The sequence below is a fragment of the Schistosoma mansoni genome (assembly GCF_000237925.1).
Source record: "Schistosoma mansoni, WGS project CABG00000000 data, supercontig 0177, strain Puerto Rico, whole genome shotgun sequence".
NCBI classification, from domain to species: Eukaryota; Metazoa; Platyhelminthes; class Trematoda; order Strigeidida; family Schistosomatidae; genus Schistosoma; species Schistosoma mansoni.
The window spans coordinates 448793-468185 of record NW_017386061.1 but is presented as its reverse complement, the minus strand read 5'-3'; the positions used below and the strand labels follow the sequence as shown (position 1 = coordinate 468185).

General features: G+C 34.8%; 1 protein-coding gene across 1 annotated transcript; it reads right to left on the bottom strand.

Moving 5' to 3' along the window:
* Positions 1-9474: 9474 nt before the first annotated feature.
* Positions 9475-9834, bottom strand: Smp_161240 (hypothetical protein; the record flags this gene model as incomplete). Its single annotated transcript, XM_018795965.1, has 1 exon — positions 9475-9834. The coding sequence occupies one exon, from the start codon at positions 9832-9834 to the stop codon at positions 9475-9477; it is 360 nt and encodes a 119-aa protein (XP_018646938.1).
* Positions 9835-19393: the final 9559 nt, after the last annotated feature.

Genomic DNA, 19393 nt, shown 5'->3' with positions numbered 1-19393 from the left:
TAACAATCATAATGTTAATAGCATAATTAGTAGTTGTCAAGATTTATCTTATGGGTTTATTCTCTTAAAAGAACAATTGTTGACAAAAGTATTTTTGGCATTTACCAGCCTACTAAAGAATTTTGGGTGGAAATATTGAAGGTTTCTAATATATTTTAATTTATTTGAATATTCTGTAAATAACATTTTGCTTTATAAAAACATAAGTTTTAACAAAATATTCAGTTATTAATTATGATAATGAATATAAATGATTTGCATAAGACATACATTGAGGAAATCACCCAACTGTGTCACAAGACAAGCCCTCACATGGAATCCTGCAGGTCAAATGAAAAGAGGAAGACCTAAGAACACATTACGCCGAGAAATTGAGATAAACAGGAGAAGAATGAGCAAAAACTGGATAGAACTAGAAAGGAAGGCCCAGGACAGAGTGGGTTTGAGAATGCTGGTCGGCGGCCTATGCTCCTTTGGGAGTAACTGACGTAAGTAAGTGATATAAATGATTACTTTTTTATTAAGAATAAAGAATAAAATAAAACTCTTTAATATACTAGAACTTATTACAGTTGTAAGTACCTCCCATAATTCTTATTTTCATTGATGCATTTCTGTCAACAATGATCTTAAATATGCACTATTTCTATTGATTTTTTTTCAATTCAATAAGGATCAAAGACCATTATACTACACAGGAGAGACATTAGATGTTCTGGGGTTGATAATCTAAATATATGACCACAATAATTAGTCTATTCGATAAATTGTCCTCGAATTTGTTTCTTGGTTCCCTTTATTTCTATTTTGGCTAGTTTTCGCGAAGTTTCAATGAGATTGTTTGTACGATTTCTTAGTGTGACTGAATCGCTAACTAATCATTTTACATAGATAGTGTTCTACGATCGGGTTTATAATCCTTTCACACAATTCACAACATACGTGAAATGAGCACAATGTTACACTGATTTTTCGTTCTGTTATTTCTACTGTGGATTTTATCGACTGTGCACAATCCATTATAAGCACTCCAATTTTTATACCAACTATTATGAGTTTAAACTCTTCCAGTATCTGGAACGAGAAAACATTACTAGGCGGCTATTGCTATATGTCTAAATGCAACGACACGCTTTTCCTTTCTTTGTTTGTATTATGTCGATAGTCAGTGCTAATTACTTCAGGAAACCTTTTGTGATCCTTTGTTTGCTCATATATATTATTATGTATTCCAAGAAACCAACTAACACTTTCCCGTTAACTATCTTACGGCATTTTGAAATGCCGTTCATCTCAGATATCAAAAAGTAACAATAGCTTGCATGCAAGGACGATTTGGACTTTGCAGATCACCTAGTCCTTCTATCCCATACACACAAGCAAATGCAGGTCAAGACAAACAGTGCAGTAGCAGCCTCTGCATCAATAGGCCTCAACATACTGTAGTGTCGGCTGCTGTGTTAAGCCCATACAACTTATTCTAACTTTTGGACGGGCCAATTTATTCATTCTTCTTGAGTTACATTTTGACCGTGTTAATTACTTGCTTTTCAACCGTGACTGTTTTAGGTAAGCGTATGTTTGTGCATTTCCTATCCTACTCGTCACATGTCTGTAGCCTACTTTTGTCCGACTATAAATAGTGATTCACGTTAAATTGAGTTGGCTCACTCACCTTCTCCATTGTGCGTCATTTTGTCTTGCTTCGCTTTCCGATCAACGATTGTATGAAATACACGAAATCGAAATCCATTCTCGTATTTGACTTATTTAGTTCTGTTATTCACTAACTCAAGTTAAATCGATGATTTTATGCGAGGACTTGGCGGAATGTATATTTCAATAACAATCAACGTACAGTCTGTCTGGAGTGAGATCTCGAGCCACTAAAATGCAAGAGAAAAAGCATGATCTTCAGCTGCAGTATGGAGAACACCAACCCAATCATACTTGATGGACAACCTCTGAATAAGGTGGAAACATTCACGTACCTGGCCGGCGTTATCGATGCAAACGTAAATGCAAGAATTAGCAAAGCAAAGGCTGCATTCCTACAGTTGAAGAACATATGGAACTCAAAACAACTATCTTTTAATCTTCAATACGAACGTCAAAACAGCTCTACTGTACGGGGCTACAACTTACAGAACTACTGTAACCATCACCGTAAAGGTACAAGTATTTATAAACGATTGTCTACATAGGAAACTAAATGTTCATTGACCGGATACCATCAGCAACAAACCAGTGTTAAAGAGAACAAACCATGTTCCAGGTGAGAAGGAAATTAGAAGGAGAGGTTGAAAGTGAGTAGGATATAGACTGAGGAAATCATCAATCTGCATCATGAGGCGAGTGGTAACTTGGAATCCTGAAGGAAGACGGAAAAGAAGAAGGCCGAAGAACACACAGTGTCTTGAAATTGTGGTAGAAATGAAAATGAGGAATAGCAGCTGGAAAGAACTGGAAAGCATTGCTCAGGAACTGGTTGGATGGGGAATGCTGGTTTGTGGTATATGCTCTTTCACGAGGAGTAACAGCTGTAATTGCGTAGGCATAGTATAAGTTTAAACAGTGTAAAGATATATTTCTGTGTCATAAAATGGTCAAACAGATGTAGATTGTTGAAAAAAAACTGACAAGAAATTCTGGAGATAACTTTTCATTTTTGAATGTGGTTTGTAGAACAAGTATTTATAAACAAGTATTTATAAACAGTTGTCTACGCAAAATACTCAACATTCACTGACCGGATACTATCAGCAACAGCGTTTTATAGAAGAGGACGAACCAGCTTCCAGCTGAAGAGGAAATTAGGAAAAGACGTTGGAAGTGGATAGGACATACATTACTGAAATCACCAATTTGCATCACAAGGCAAGCCCTAACTTGGAATCCGGAAGGGAAGTGGAAAAGAGGAAGGCCAAAGAACACTTTACGCAGGCAAATAGGAGCAGATGTGAAAAGGATGAATGTTGACTGGAAAGAATTGGAAAGGACTGGTGAGGACAGGGTTGGATGGAGAATGCTGGTGTGCGGCCTATGCTCCTCGACGAGGGTCAACAGGCGTAAGTAAGTAAGTAAGTTTTAAAACAATATAATATTTATAAGAATAGTTAAAATCGATTGTTTTCTCGTCGATCATATTTGGATCCGTATTCGAATAGTCTTTGCTGGCATGTACAACCTCCCTTACCAAAACTCTGAATATTGTTTGTAATCAGAGATCTAATTAGGATGGATTTCATATACAGAACTCTGAAGTTCAAAAATGTGCATGGTATTTCTTGGAAAACTTATCAACAAAGAATGTACCGCTGTTAATAAATGATTAAATTAGATCCGATTTAATTAGATTTTTTAAATACATATTAAAGTCTTAGCCAGCCCTTATCAATTAATGGTTGTTGATTCACATTACAATCATAAGAGGTTGGTATTTTTTAGTCTGACAATCAAAACTTTTCGATTGATTTCTCTATACTCCTGCGATTGGTTTCGCATTAATTTTGAAAGGCTTTAAAATTATGAAGAAGGTTTTCAATGAAAATCAGTTTCAGACGTATGTCGACACTTTCTACATCAGTTCTCATTGTGTCATTTCAAATTGCAGCTATTGTTTATATAAATGTGTAAAAATAATAACTAGAATTGTATTGATCTATTAGCATAAGCTGTAGCAAATCGATAACCAATATCTTTCTTCCTGAATAGATTTAATATTTTACTAACTGATTATCGCAATCGTCATGATATACGTCTAGAAATGTTCTAGTCTAAACATGGTGTGAGCTTTTATATTCTTCTTTAGAAATGTGGTCATATTACTTACAGTATGCAATTCGTTCATTGATAATATCTGATTGTTAGCTAGTGATCTTGAATGAACCTAGATGGCAGACTAGTGAAAATATTTAACTTTTGTGAGAAAAGTAATCGAAATGGTGTATTAGTATAGATCTACCATATTTTGAGTCAAAAATCTCATCTCTTTTCTCGGTCTTTTTTCTTATTCTTTATTACTGCAGAGAATTTTTAAAGATTCTGGCTGTAAACTAACTGAACCGAATGAATGGAAGATGGTCGCATGATTTTGTGAGTTGATTGAAGTGACTCTAGTGAACTAGTGTGGTCTATAGGTTAATCATTCAGACGAGAGGTCCAAGGTCATAGGTACGATTCCTTGTTGTGGGGTCGTAGATGAGTCTTGCTGAGAAGTGCTACACTATTACGAAACTGTTATTCAGTTTTTTATGGTTTTTAGTGATAGTCTAGCCAAGATCATTTCGCTATTTAAACCGTTCTACAGTCTCCACTAAACACTCTTAAACTAATAACCGAACAAATAAATGTACAAAATGAATTGTTCGACAACGTATATTTTCTCATTACATACTTGGTACAATGTCATTTATAATCAAGATATACACTTCTGATGAGTTACATACTATCAAATAAAGACGTATCTGTGGCCTTATCATATACAACGGTATCATAATGTTGATATCATCTGTATTATATATTTCGCATTTGCAATATTACCTATGAATATTATTTAAATATTCGGTATGTAGTACAGTTTGTATATCTATGCAAAAGTTATTTTTGTGCTATCTTCTTTTATAGACTGAGCTGAATGAATATTTATTTATTCATTAACTTAAAATGAGCTATCACCATCCAATGTCTACAAAGGAAAACCATAAACGCTTTTTAATCCTATGAAATTTTGATTCTTTTTTGTTTGTTCATTCATAGAATGGGATGATGTTTTACAATTGGAAGTATAATTTGATTGATGTCAGAATTACCTACCAAATGAGAAATTACACTGATTTGATTTACAATATTAGTTGAACATATCAGCTCTATTATACAATAGTCCATATAAAACGTTGATTCAATAGCTCTTGAATATGTTATATCTTAAATGAAGCAACATTCTATTTTTTATCATTTTATCCTGATTACGTCACCTTTTCTTTTGGATGGCATACATTTCATGCTTACTAATTAAAACATACATAGTTGTTGTTTCTTTCTTTTTTTTCTCCCTTCTAAATAGTATTTCGATACTTTCAGACAGTTTTGAGAAACATATTTCTTCTAAATACCTGTATGATACCTTTTAGTATACTTCATCATTGTTTTTCTTTACTTTTAAAACTATAAATTGTTTCTGAGGGCTTACACACCCACTGATTCATTAAAACGACGTCACTAGCTGATTCGTCTCATTTGTTTATAGCATAAATATCTTTATTAATAATGAATATGGTAGATAAACTATGATGGTTTACATTGCAAGGGATAAGTTTTAATTTCAACCGATTGTTATTTTCCAATTAATGAATAGTGAAATGCGTGTTATTTATTTATATATTTAACTAAATTTAAATTTCGCGCCAAACCAAACATCATTTAATGAGATAGGTAAAATCAAAAATTATTTATTTTCATAAATTCTACTGTCTTATTTAATTCTTGGCTGACTATTCAACTAGTAACAAATTACTGTAGATTACTGCTATAGCAACTAAAAACATAATAAATCTGGTTGGATAGTTTGAAATAAAATGAAAGTTGTATACGAGAATAGTAATAGAAATGACCGAAATTATGCACATGAATACAGGAGCAAAATTTACTGAAACGATGAATTCATATTAGGTCTTTCAAATAAGTATCATCATCATCATCTATTCAACTAGTGGGTATTATTTAAACGTGACGACAACTTAAAATTTACAATCAAGAGTTTAGTCTACTCATTAGTAGTTACAATCTACTGATTAGATAATGATTATGATTTATTTATCGTTTATTTATCATTTTCATAATAATTAGTTAATCTTATGAAATAATGGAGAAAATTTGTAGCTCAAGCGGATGATTCTGATAGAATTTGACTCTCCAAGCTGGATGGTTTGGTTGTGGAGCTTTCATCGTTCTTCTGAACGACATCATCAACACAAACTTCAGGTAGACTTCAGCTAGAAGCGTAAACCATCCAGATCAAAGAACAAAACTCCATCAAAAGATAAACTTATATAATTTCATTATTAAACAATTACAAGTTTGAAAAAGCTTACTGTTTGTTTCTAGTACAAATGAAAATGATTAATTCATAATAACAGTGCCAAGATATTGTAAGCAAAACTGGAGTCCCAAATAGGACAAAACGCTCGTCCTGGATTCCACTGCTAGCCACTATCCATCTTTGTTTACAGTACTTGTGAATTTAGGCTATATCGAGGCAATACGCACAGTATGCATATATGCCAATTAGAGACTGACCAGTTACAGTCCTAACACATCGATGGGAAGATTCAAACAAACAATACTAAATGAATTTAATGCTAAGATACTTCATCATTCATTCATTGAATGTGTTGGACGTTCAATGTGTTTAAGCTTATCATAATTTATTTTGAAACTTTCATACAAAATAATGAAATTTTTTAAATAACCTCTCAACAGTTTTCCTTCTCTTAATTAAAAAATAGAGGCAAACCTTTTATTTTTCAATGTTTATAATCTACTTAAGCTTAATTTATTGTTACGATTATCATTGAACTTCATCTTTGATCATGATAAACAGAATAAATCAAAATATCCCTATTTCTTCTTTTCACAAACTTACATACTTAAATAAACCGATTTTCATGAAGTGGGATTTGTCTCTACTGCATTTTGTTATAAAAAGGAAGTGATTAAAGAATAAATAGGCAAAAACAAAATAATGAAGAGTGATTATGCTGTTTCATACATTGATTCGATACTGAACGCTCAAAACTTTCGCTTCATACGCACCAACACAGCAGTAGGAATCTAGCTAAGTAGGCTTTATCTAGTAGTTCATCGAACGTTTATACACTGTCATACAGGATAGATAGAATGTGTTTATCAGAGGAATCAAGATTCATTTCTCATCCTTTTTGAGGCTCATCACATGTAGGTACCTGTGAAAGCTAGTGCAATTCCTTCATATACTGTGATTATCATACCTAATCAAGATATCAAATAATACCTTTCATCCATTTTACATTACTGTTGTTGGATTCATGTACTTAGTTAGCTAATGTTAAAAGCTATCTGTCTAATCCGTGGTCTAACTCATTCCATGAACTACTATTTAAGTTGTCGAATCTGCACACTAAAAACGAAACTTAAATAAACGAAACATTTCTTTAAAACAATCAAAAACAACTAATTAGTAGTAATTAACTAAGTATTTACTAGACAAAAGTAATATACTACTGATTAACCGTATTATTGATGCTAATTTAATAAATTTCATACACCTTGTTTATAATGACGAAAATTATGAGTTAGATTGTAACAAAAAGGTTTTTTGTTAATTGATTATTCTAAAAGAAAAGATACCGATATATAAATAGCTGTAATTTGTAACGATTACGTAATATTTCCCTGAAGGTCGATTACATTATGGACAAACTTTTATTGTATAATCATTAAAAATCAAAATTCACAAAATAATTGTTGGAACATATTAGATGTCTACATCTAAGATCCTAAAAGTGATCGAATCAAGAACTTCCAGGTTTGGTAACATGTGCCTTATGTTTACATCAATAACTCGTAATCTTATACTCCATAAATGTAATATCATTTAAATCTACATATAGAGCAATAACCATTGATTGTTATCAAGTATTTATCTAATACGTACACTATGCTAAAATTAAATGATTTTCATGAATCTCTTATCAAAATAATATTTTAAAGTGAAGAATAATTGGGCGAACAATTGTTTTCAATAACTTGTAGGTTCCTAATTATGATATTTTACTTGTTAGGTAGTGAAAATCATATTCAAAATAGAGAAAACATTTTCTGTTTTATATCAAGTTCCAAGGAATCTACCTCAAGGAGTTAGATTACGGCTACTCTACATAACCGATAAACTCCAGTGAACCGAACTTATGTGTCCAGAAAAAATACATCCAGCCTCTATGTTTACCTTGGCCTACGGCTGGATCACTGGATAGCGAAACTGAGTATCACAAACCACTTCCCCTCCTCCCATTTTTTTAAAAATACATCTAACTAAATCTTCACATCTATCTTTCCCAACTCATATGAATTCCTTTTTGTCGTAATTACCCTGATAACACCCCTCTCATTACATACTATATTCACACAACGATATTACTATTATTATTACGACTGCTATTATCATTGTTATCTCAATTAACAAGAAGGAATTCTCCTATTATTCGTTTTATTCACACGATTTTTGCATTTTCATTTTTGCTTTATTATTTTGACTGACTTTAATCCAAGTCATTTTGACCTTTATTAAATGACCTTTCTAACTAACAAATAACACAATGTTTCAGTTATTCCTATCGTAACAAATGTAAACGTTCATTATTTTTAACACATAACATTATCAAATTCACTGATACATGCCTTTATCACAATAATTATGAACTTATAATTGTAGAGCCTGATAATGAAGTTATTGCAAAAATGCTTATTCGCTCAAATATTCTTCATTTGTTTTTAATAGTCTATGGGGACTTTTAAACTGTTAGAATAATATTTGTTGTAAAATATCTATTATACGCCATTTATAATCTGAGTATTATGGAAATACTATAAAAGTCTAGAGGTTAAACGTTGGCGTGCGGGACTGATATTCATTACTATATTTTGAATAATTTACATAATGAATAGACATTGAATATATTTATCTAATTTCACGACAAACTAACTATATCGTACTATTGGAATAACAAATAAATCCACGTGGTGATATCAAACTTTTGAATCTACTAAACATATTCATGGCTAAATTCAGTTTTATACATACTACTTATCATCCATAAAACAATATCAACTATTTAAGAAGTAGTTTGGTAGATACTATACCATGTCATATATATATATATATATATATATATATATATATACCCCTACATCTTATAGTAAGCGTTAACAAACGTAAAATATCAGATCGTGGTGTTTTACTATCTTATTATTAAATACATTTCATCACAATGCATTCACCATCATTCAACTAACCATAACGATGCGTTCTCGATACCATTACCCATAGATACATGTATTACTCAACAATAAAAGGAACATAAAAGTAGTTTAAAAAAATAATCTAAAATTTTAATATTTACGAATAGTGAATAAGAATTATTCTTGTAGTAGATATATATTATTAGTAGTAGTGATAATAGTTAGTCACTTTTTAAAATTATATATATATATATGTATATATCATAATATAGGCATTGGTATATAGTCTTTGTAAATACTAAATTTCATCTACCTCCTTTGCCTTACAATCACAATGGTAATGATGTCTTTGTAATGTTTACACAGCAGAAATATGTTGATTTATTGTTGTTAATATTTATACTACTACTACTAATTATTATTATTATGATTTTGCATAAAAATTTCACTGTTTATATAATCTTCTATTTATTCTAACTAACCATATCTCATCACATTAGGTAATCCTCTTGGAGGTTCCGCTTTCAATTTTCTTAGTTCTTCATCAATATTTCTTTGAGGTTTTAAATATAAATATGATTCAGACCATGTTGGATAATAGTCAACATCTGGTGCAATAAATTGTCCCCTTGATAATATTGATGAGGATGATGATGGGAGTGCTGAATTTGAAGCAGCTTCTGCAATGGCTGCCTGTTCAGATAGAATAGCTTCTGATAAAGTTAATGGATTAGGCCAATCAATTGTTTTCAAATTTGTATAATAACATTGAATATCATGTTTACATAATAGAAATATCAAATAGAATAATGATAATGATTTTAAATAGGTAAACATAATTATGAAACCAGTGAATAGTATATACTTGTTACTAATTATAAGATAAGTAATATACTTGAAGAACCTTCTTTATCGAATATATATAATATTTATATTTTTTTAATTATCATTAATTAACAACACCCACGCATAGTTTTATTCAATTAGTTTATTTTTTCTACTGGTTCGTTAAAATTTAATAATAAGCCAATAAAAATTTTTTAAATTTTTTGGGACTCATTTTCAAATTAAAAAAATAATCTAATCATATTAAGTACTTGTAAGTTTTTTCATAGTTGAAAGCGTGAGTTAATTGAAGCTAGACCACCAGGGAAAACCTAGAAGCACTGGACGGCCGTTTAGTCCTACTGTGGGACTCCTCAGCAGTGCGCATCCACGACCTCGCCTTGCGAGATTTCGAACCCAGGACCTACCAGTCTCGCGCCAGAGCACTTAACCGATAGACCACTGAACCGGCATCCGATGGTGTTTATGTCTAACTCCGACCAATCCATGTATGTTTCTTTAAAAAATATTGAACTAATTACAGATGAGGAAATATCATAAAGTTAAGTAAATACATTTGTATAAGATAATTAATTTAAATCGGAGGCCGATTAAACCAAGATAACCATAGAACACATCACTGGTCATATTGGACTATTGTTTTGTCTTAATCTCATAAATTGGATATGTGAACTGTTAAATAACAAATTATGGCGAGACTATAATTTATGGACGGACCAATCAGAAGCGTTTGTGCGATTTCAAGGTCACGGCTCCAATTTCAGTACCTGATGCTCATGTACGATCGCTTCGCAAAGAGAATTTTAGAGAAGACTTGGCAATTAAGCGGCTACAACAAATGAAGCTACTAGGAAGTTGCTGTATTTGTAATTACGAGTATTAAATGACTTGTAAACCTTGTGCAGACTGCCGTGATGTTGTCCTTCGATGTAATATATGTTGAAGGAAGACGTTTGCTAGAATAGGAACCTTTATCGCTCGATCCAGATTGTGACTACGGCATATTATAATAATTGCCGCTAACTGTATAATGAAAGCAATAGTAACATTGGCTGCAATAATCGCAGATGTTGCTGAAACTTCGGCTGTTTAGTGGTATGAGTATTGTAAGGACATATCCATAATAAAAATGATAAACTTACACAACCGGAGTACACACAAACAATAATGAAGCTATGTGGTCGAGGCTGAGAGGGTTTTTATGACCTTATCATGGCTCCAGAGACCAACTATTATGAAGCCATATGGATGAGTTCCTCTACTTTATGCATTACGATTTTGGAACCTTTGAACCTTTTTCTAACATTGACAAGTTTTTGGACCATATAAAAGAATTATATCCACTTTAATTATTTGGTTTTTTATAATATATTTTTACCCTATGCTGACTGTTTACTAATTGACCAACATTTCTCAAGGTCACTTATGATTCGTTCAAAGGTCGTCCATAAATTATAGTCTCGCCCAAATTATTTGTTAAAATGCTACATCCTAGCTATAGTATCTGAAAGTCTTATGTTGATTTTTTTAATTGCCAAGGTTATATGTTGTTCAAATTACTTTCAAGAATCATACGTGGACGAAACTGTTATTTGATTCGTTTTGTATTTCATTAGTTATTTAACATCAATCTGCCAAGTAAACAGGTTTCAAATTGACAGAAGTTTACGATTCCTTTCGTTTTCCTAATTAAGCTGATGATTAACACCAGTGTTTTTCTAACAGTAAGTAATGAATAAATGATGAATGAAATATGTAAGGTAGATCATCTATGTTTTAAATGAAAATTACAAAACAATTTTGATAAATATATTTTGAAGCAAAATAAACAAATGTCCATGTGACTATAAAACAATCATTATTTTACTAGTAGAAGCTCTTTTTAAAATATTCTGGTATTTTTTGTTAGACTGTGTTATTGATGAAATTCGATTGATGAAGTATAAATTGCATGGAATCTTTTACCGTAACATTTAATATATACGGCCTAAACATTTTCAAATTTAAATTTTGAAGATGCTACAAGTATTTGGAGTTTGACAACACCTTAACCAGTAACATATTCTATAATCGAAACGTACCCAACAAACGAAGAGGTTCGAAGATATATTTGATAGGCTATCAGTATATCGAGAAGTTGTTGTCAAACAGCGAATACTTGTGCCATCTTCATGAGTGAGCTAACGTTATCTGGTACACCAACTCGTAAACTGTGAGTCTGGTCCTTTTTGGAACTTTATATGTCATTGTTTTACTTTACGTTTTATATACTGTGATATTTTTTGCATTCTTGGATGTTTTTTCCTTCGTAGACTACTACATTATCCTCATTCCAGCTAGTGCCTATTTAGACAACTTTTATTGTCTAATCTTCCTCAACAAGTGCAGGCAGTGCTTGTCTAGTTTCAAAACAACCCTGTAGACGAGCTAGCTGCATCTGTTAACCGCATTCTAGAGATCGCAAAATCTTATAATGCCGAGGTTTTCCAGACGACACGAAATGACGTTACGGAATTATGTCATACACTTACACGTGATCTTAGATTTAGTTATGACCGTAAATGGTCACACACCCTGCGAAGAAGCACTTCACGTAGGAGATCTGTCTCTAGACCACGAGAGACCGATAACCCCTACCGGTTCTGTTAACATAACCAGTATGTGGGTCTTCCAGAAATTTCAGAAAACCCTGGAAGTTTCCGAACTCAAAATAGACCGACATGAAAAACAATGCGGGAAACTCTCAGCCGGCACGCGTTAACGACAACCATAGCCGGAGAACATAGATGTTTTTTGTACGTCACAGATGTGATCACGAAAGTCTGCTACCTCGTCAACACTGGTGCAGGAGTTAGCGTTCTTACTGAGAATTCTAACGATCGACTTCACGAATCTGTTTTACACTTACAGGCGGCAAATGGAAAACCGATCGCCACATATGGGAAAAGGTACGTCTACCTTAACGTCGGTTTACGCAAACCCATCCACTGGATTTTCGTTGTTGCAGATGTTTCTATGCCAATCATTGGTATAGACCTGCTACAACACCACAATCTACTCATCGGTACACGCAAACGAAAGCTAAAAGACGGAAACACTAAGTTATCTGTTTGCGCAACTCCTCTTTCTGGTTGCAAATTATCTCCAGTCATAATTAAGCACACCATAGACCCCTTATATCAACCATTCTCGATATTACTCGATATACCACACGCAAACGAAATTACCATGTGAGACCAGCAATGTCACAAACCACATCACGACTACAGGACCAGCTGTATTCTCGAAAGCACGTCGACTGGCTCCCGAAAAGCTGAGGTTGACCATAAACGAATTCGACCACATGATAGATTTAGGAATCACTCGACACATGTACACCTCCTTTTCATAGGGTCCCTAAAAAGGACAGAAACGATTGGCGTCCAACTGGTGACTATCGGAGATTGAGTGCGAAAACCGTTCCTGATCGTTACTCGTTGCCTTACATTCACGATTTGACAGATACCTTGAAACGTACAACTGTTTTTTTCGAAAATCGACTTGGTTAAAGCCTCTAACCAAATCCTTATGGCTTCTGACGATATTCCGAAAAAAGCTATCAAAACTCATTTCGGACTCTACTAATTTTTGCGAATACCTTCCAGCCTAAGAAATGCTGCCCGAACTTTCCAAAGGTTCATCGATGATGTTTCTCGAGGCGTCAACTTCGAACATGCGTATGTTGATGACTACTTGATTGCAAGTCAGGACAGAAAATCTCATCACCAGCATCTGGACCTTGTCTTTAAGTGACTGAAAAAGCATGGCATTACTGTAAATATTCAGAAATTTCAAATCCAAACCGACTACCTAGACTTTCTCGGGAAAACTATTAATGCTCAAGACATCTGGTATCTGAAAATCAAAGTGGCGGCCAACAGCTTCGATCGTACTCATTGTATTTCTTTAAATGAAGCCGACATTCGTTTACACACTCCACTCGAGATCTCTATTTCTGAGGCTTTCATCATAATGGAACAAAGGATTGTCACTTGATACGAATGCAGATACTTCTGCAAACCTCATTGCTCTGAAGCATGGATGCTTGAACTCCTTCAAAAAAGATTCTGGGTGTTACCCCTTAGCTTAGTATTGTGACTAAGCTTAAGTAGGTGTTTAAGGAGATAATCAGAAGTTTTAAGGATACTGTAAACCATAAGAAGGTCACCTCTAAGACGCCTATGCTCTATCGAGTAAAGATTAAGTGATTGGAGATGCTCTTCATAAGGCTTGAAGTTGAGTCCCCGAATTGATTTTGTGGCTCGCCGTTTGATACGTTTCATAGTGTCCTTATCCTTTTGAAGAGAGGAAGGAAATACTATGTTTCCGTACTCTAAATGGGGACCAATAAAACTGTTGGAGATTATGTGGAAGGTTCTACCGTCAAAATGACCAAAAATGCGCTTCGAGGTTACCAGTGCAAGGTTTGCTTGAAAGGCGTTTTTGTCACAGTTAGCGTACGACTTCAAGTCGTAGGGTACCAACACTCCTAAATATTTTTCGACTTGGGATACTTCTAGGGAGGAGTTTCCTAAGTTGTAACTATAGTCTGCAACATGTCGCAGATGGACTACTTTACACTTTGAAGTGTTGAAGGTAAGTCCGTTGTCGTCTGCCCAACTCTGAAGTCGAGTCAGATCCTCCTGAAATGCTAGTATATCCTTTTGGTTACGTATCTCTCTCCAAAGTTTCACATCATCAGCAAAAAGCAATAAGTCAGATGAAACTTGTTGTGGAAGATCGTTAACGTAAATCAAGAAGAGAAGAGGTCCTAGTATTGAGTCCCGGGGGACCCTACTAGGACATTCCATCCCCAGAAAGAGTGAAGTTAACCCTGACCTTAAAATGTAGGTTTTCTAGATACGAAGTGAGCAAGTCAATCAATGAGGGTTTAACACCTAATCGTTTAAGCTTATTTATGATACATATATGGTTGACCCTATCAAAAGCTTTTGAGAGGTCAAGGTAAAATATGTCAACTTTCCTCTTGCGATCAAGGATGCTTGTCCATTTGTACACCGCAGTCAGCAGGCTGACTGTACAAAAGCGACCCTTCCTGAAACAATGCTGTTGGGGTGAGAACTTTAAGGATAATAGTTAGTCGTGTATACCGTCGCATATCAGGGACTCTATCATTTTAGGACATATAGAGAGAAGAGCCACTGGTCGGTAGCTTGAAGGTTCACTGCGTCGACCTCCTTTGAAAATTGGTGTGATACGCGCCAGCTTCCAAATTTCTAACAGTTTGCTTCTGCTTAGCGGGTGTAAAATCATCACGCTAAGTGGTGATGCCAGGATTGAAGCTGTTTCCCTCAGTATAGCAGAGTGAACCATATCCGGACTAGGAGAAGTGTCTTTTCTTATGTACTGCAGTTTACGGAGCACCAAGTCAGCGCTTAGGTTCACTTCGGAAAGTGCTGTGCAGTTGCAGACGAAGCTTTCATCAGTGTAGTTGATGTGGGTCGGTTGAAATGTCCGAGAGTATTGTTCAGCCAAAAGGTTAGCAGCATCACCGCAGTTATTGGTCGACCCATCAGGACCCAGCAGTTGGGAAACTCTAGTTCTGGCTTGTCGGAGAGAAGCTACATAACGGAATGAGCATTTCGAATTGGAGACAAATTTATCAATATGCCTTATCTGATATTGAAGCCTGTCTTCTCTTATTGCCTTTGTTCATATGTTCCTTATATGTTTGTATTGCCTGTACGCGCGATTATCAGTTAGTTTGTATTCTGCCCAACAGTGCCTTTTGCTGCTTAGTAAACGAAGAATATGGCTCTTGATGATTGTAGGTTGCTTGTAGCTTTTGGGGGCTGTTTGAGGAACTGAATGCTTTGTACCACTTAAGAGCATGTGGAGTAAGAAATCCAAATGTTCATCCACATCAAGTTGAAGGTGAACATCCCAATCCATCTGTTGTAGGTAGTCCTGTAAAACTGACATATTCAACCGTTTGAAATTCCAGCGCCTGTTGTTAGTGGGATATCTTAACTCAGTTTTGCTGACAAAACTGAGGGATATGATGGAGTGATCGCCTTTCCTCAGGGGAACCAGATATTCCTATCAGATGAGCGTTATTAGCGTTGCCAAGTTCACGTAGCTCATCCATTTTATTTTGTAAACTCGCGGCGTTCATGTATAAGCAGTTTATGCTTTCAATCTGAAACGCGTGGGCTTCTTCCTGTTTGTCTCTATGAGTCTTACGTGAATGGACCGGTAGCCTACCTATACAAGGTTTACCGAGTTGATAGACCCTGTCCTTTGCACTTTTTTTATGATCAAGACAGTCCACAAGTGGAATCATCAGCTCCAACTTGCCTTTGTGCTTGATCCTGATGTTGTGTGACCTATCCGGATGCATATGGATTCCAGTTGGCAACCGACGTTTGTTGGCACAAAATGCTTTCAGAGTTGCAGCCGCCATATGAGAAGATTGGAAAGTTATCTTCATTAGCCAGGGTCTAGAATCTCCATCCTTCTTGGCTAGTATCATCATATGTTGAGTCAGAATGTTTTTGAACTCCAAGGGTTGTCTGATGAATTTCCATCCCCTACTATCAGAGTATGCTTGACCTGGGTCCGTATTTTCCGGTACACTTTGCACAATGATATTTCTTCCGTGGGAAAACTTATCGTGAGATTCTTTAGGGATGTTCCGGATGAGTGTTGCACGAAGTAGCCTCAGGTGATTTTGATGGTTACAGTTCTTTCCCCGAGGGAGCTGTGTGACCATCAAAGACCCTATTCTAGGAAGTTCAAGCTTCTTATTTAATTCTCCTCAGAGCATCCTGTCATTTTAATCCTTCAAACTGAGGGGCAGGTCAGGGTTGTCTTTACGGTTCATGATTATGGGAGAGTCACCACGAACCGTTATTGATTTACCAGGTTTACCAGTGCGTTCAGGTTCAGCACCTTGTTGTTTGGAGGTCGAAGCGCGTTTCCGATTCCTAAACTATTTGATAACTAGACAGACATTCCTGGGGGTAGACTGTAAGGCCGAGTCATCAGTTGATTTCCGTACAGTACTTGGAATGTTCATCTTGGACGGTGACACCTGGTCCTTTTTAACTCTGTTAACATGGGTCCAATCACATACAGAGATTTTGGGAGCCACCGTCGCATTCAAGGATCCTGTGCAGGGAGGCTCAAGTTTGTTGAGGGAGTCTAGTACCATCATCGTTATGATGGTACTGAGTTTCAGTATGTCATCACTAGTGCTATTGTCTGGTCCATCGATAGCAGACCTGTCGATATCTCTCTTCTTGTTTACACTGCGCGTCCTTGTTTGTCTACCCGTTTTATGACTGTCATTTTCCAAGTTTCCAGACAACTTGTTCCGCAGACCTGTCAATAAGGCAATGATGCTACTCAGCTGAACTACAGCATCCGTGTTGCACATAACAAATATCCAATAAGATCCGACTTGCTGAATCTGTTGTAGGCAGTTGCTATGAGGTCTGTGCACGCTTCGTGGAACCAACTTCTTCCTTATTCGCCTAGGCAACGTTTCTCTGGACGATACTCAGTTACCAGTATTTTAAAGTCCTAAATTGCACGGATCGTCTTCAAACTAACCAGGTCTATTCCACAAGAGTAGCTGGATCAAATACTCCAGAATCTTTCTGGGATCAAGAATTGCATGGTAATGATAACGTTCAAAAATAAATAAATCAAATAGTTCACACTATATTATAGGTATTGAAATTATAATGCAGTTGAGGTGAAGCATGTATGAGAAAAATTAATAAATTTGTTGGTATATAATTCCCATTTAAACATTAAAATTAAAACACGGAAATCAGCGAAGAGATCTCTTTTCAACGAATTTATTATCAAGCTGTACAGTCGTATATATATGAAAATGTTTTATTAAAGTACTAGTTCCGTGAGGAAATGTGAACACTAATAACCAAGATTATAATAAGGTGATTAGAATGAATAAAATGTTTTGGATACATTAATTAAAGGTCATAGAGGTGTAAAATAAATAAGATGATATGATGAGTATTCATGAATAAAATAATGAGAATATAAAATATAAGTAAAGAGGAAATGGAGTAATAATAATAATAATAATGTTAAAAGAATGATAATAATAATAATATTAGGGCCATGGTAACAATAACGATAAGACGTACTTCTTTTGTACGCAAAACTAGAAAACGACCAACTCAATTCACTGATAAATCGATTACACCTATACGTAAGATACATGGACGACACCTTTGTCGTTTGTGACGACAATATTGATTTAAATGATATCTTACACTCTTTTAATTCATGCCACCCTTCCATAGACCTCACATTAGAAATGGAACGCGACAAATCAATCCCTTCTCTCGATGTATGTCTAGTAAGAAGAAATAATGGTTCTTTAAAACGATCCATTTTTCGAAGGCTAACATGGAATGGCCAACTAACTAACTTCTATAGCTGGGTTCCGTTAAGTAGAAAGAGAAATGTGATTCAAACTTTATGTTATCGTATACATCGAATATGTAGTACGGAATGCATTAACGAAGAACTCGCATTCCTCAAGAAAACTTTGATGAAAAATGGCTACCCAGACCGTTTCATAGAGAAGAATATGAATAGAAGTAGTTTGGATAGGAAATCTAGTTGCTGCATCCCAAAGAAAAGCCTTTATATAAGTCTGGATTTTAAAGGTGATCGAGCACCAGACATAATAAAAAATCGTCTAACAAGAAAGATTAAAAGAACATTTAATGCAGCAAAACTACGAATAACCTTCACTGGTAGGAATTTATTTTCTGTATCATTAAAAGATAAGCTGTCGCGTCTGGTCACCTCCATATGCATCTACCAGTTCACCTGCTCTTGTGGAGCAAGGTACATCGGCCTTAGCCAACGCTCGCTTTCAACTCGGATACGAGAACATATCCCAGTTTGGTTCTACAAGGGTGAAAAGAAAGCAGTTAGGAGTTCTATACTTCAACACCTAATCGACTGCAATAATTCTACGGATCCACAGTCTGATTTTAAGGTTGTTTATACGATTCATTCAAATCTACCCAGATTTCTTCAGATCAAACTCTTAAAAATAGCCGAAGCTCTTACCATCCATGAGCTCAAACCAGAACTATGCGTACAAAAGAAGTACGTCTTATCATTATCGTTACCATGGCCTTAATATTATCATTATTATTATCATTCTTTTATTATTATTATTATTACTCCATTTCCCCTTTACTTATATTTTATATTCTCATTATTTTATTCATGAATACTCATCAGATCATCTTATTTATTTTACACCTCTATGACCTTTAATTAATGTATCCAAAACATTTTATTCATTCTAATCACCTTATTATAATCTTGGTTATTAGTGTTCACATTTCCTCACGGAACTAGTACTTTAATAAAACATTTTCATATATATACGACTGTACAGCTTGATAATAAATTCGTTGAAAAGAGATCTCTTCGCTGATTTCCGTGTTTTAATTTTAATAAATTTGTGTCTAGAAGTTGAGGCGTTGCAGCATAC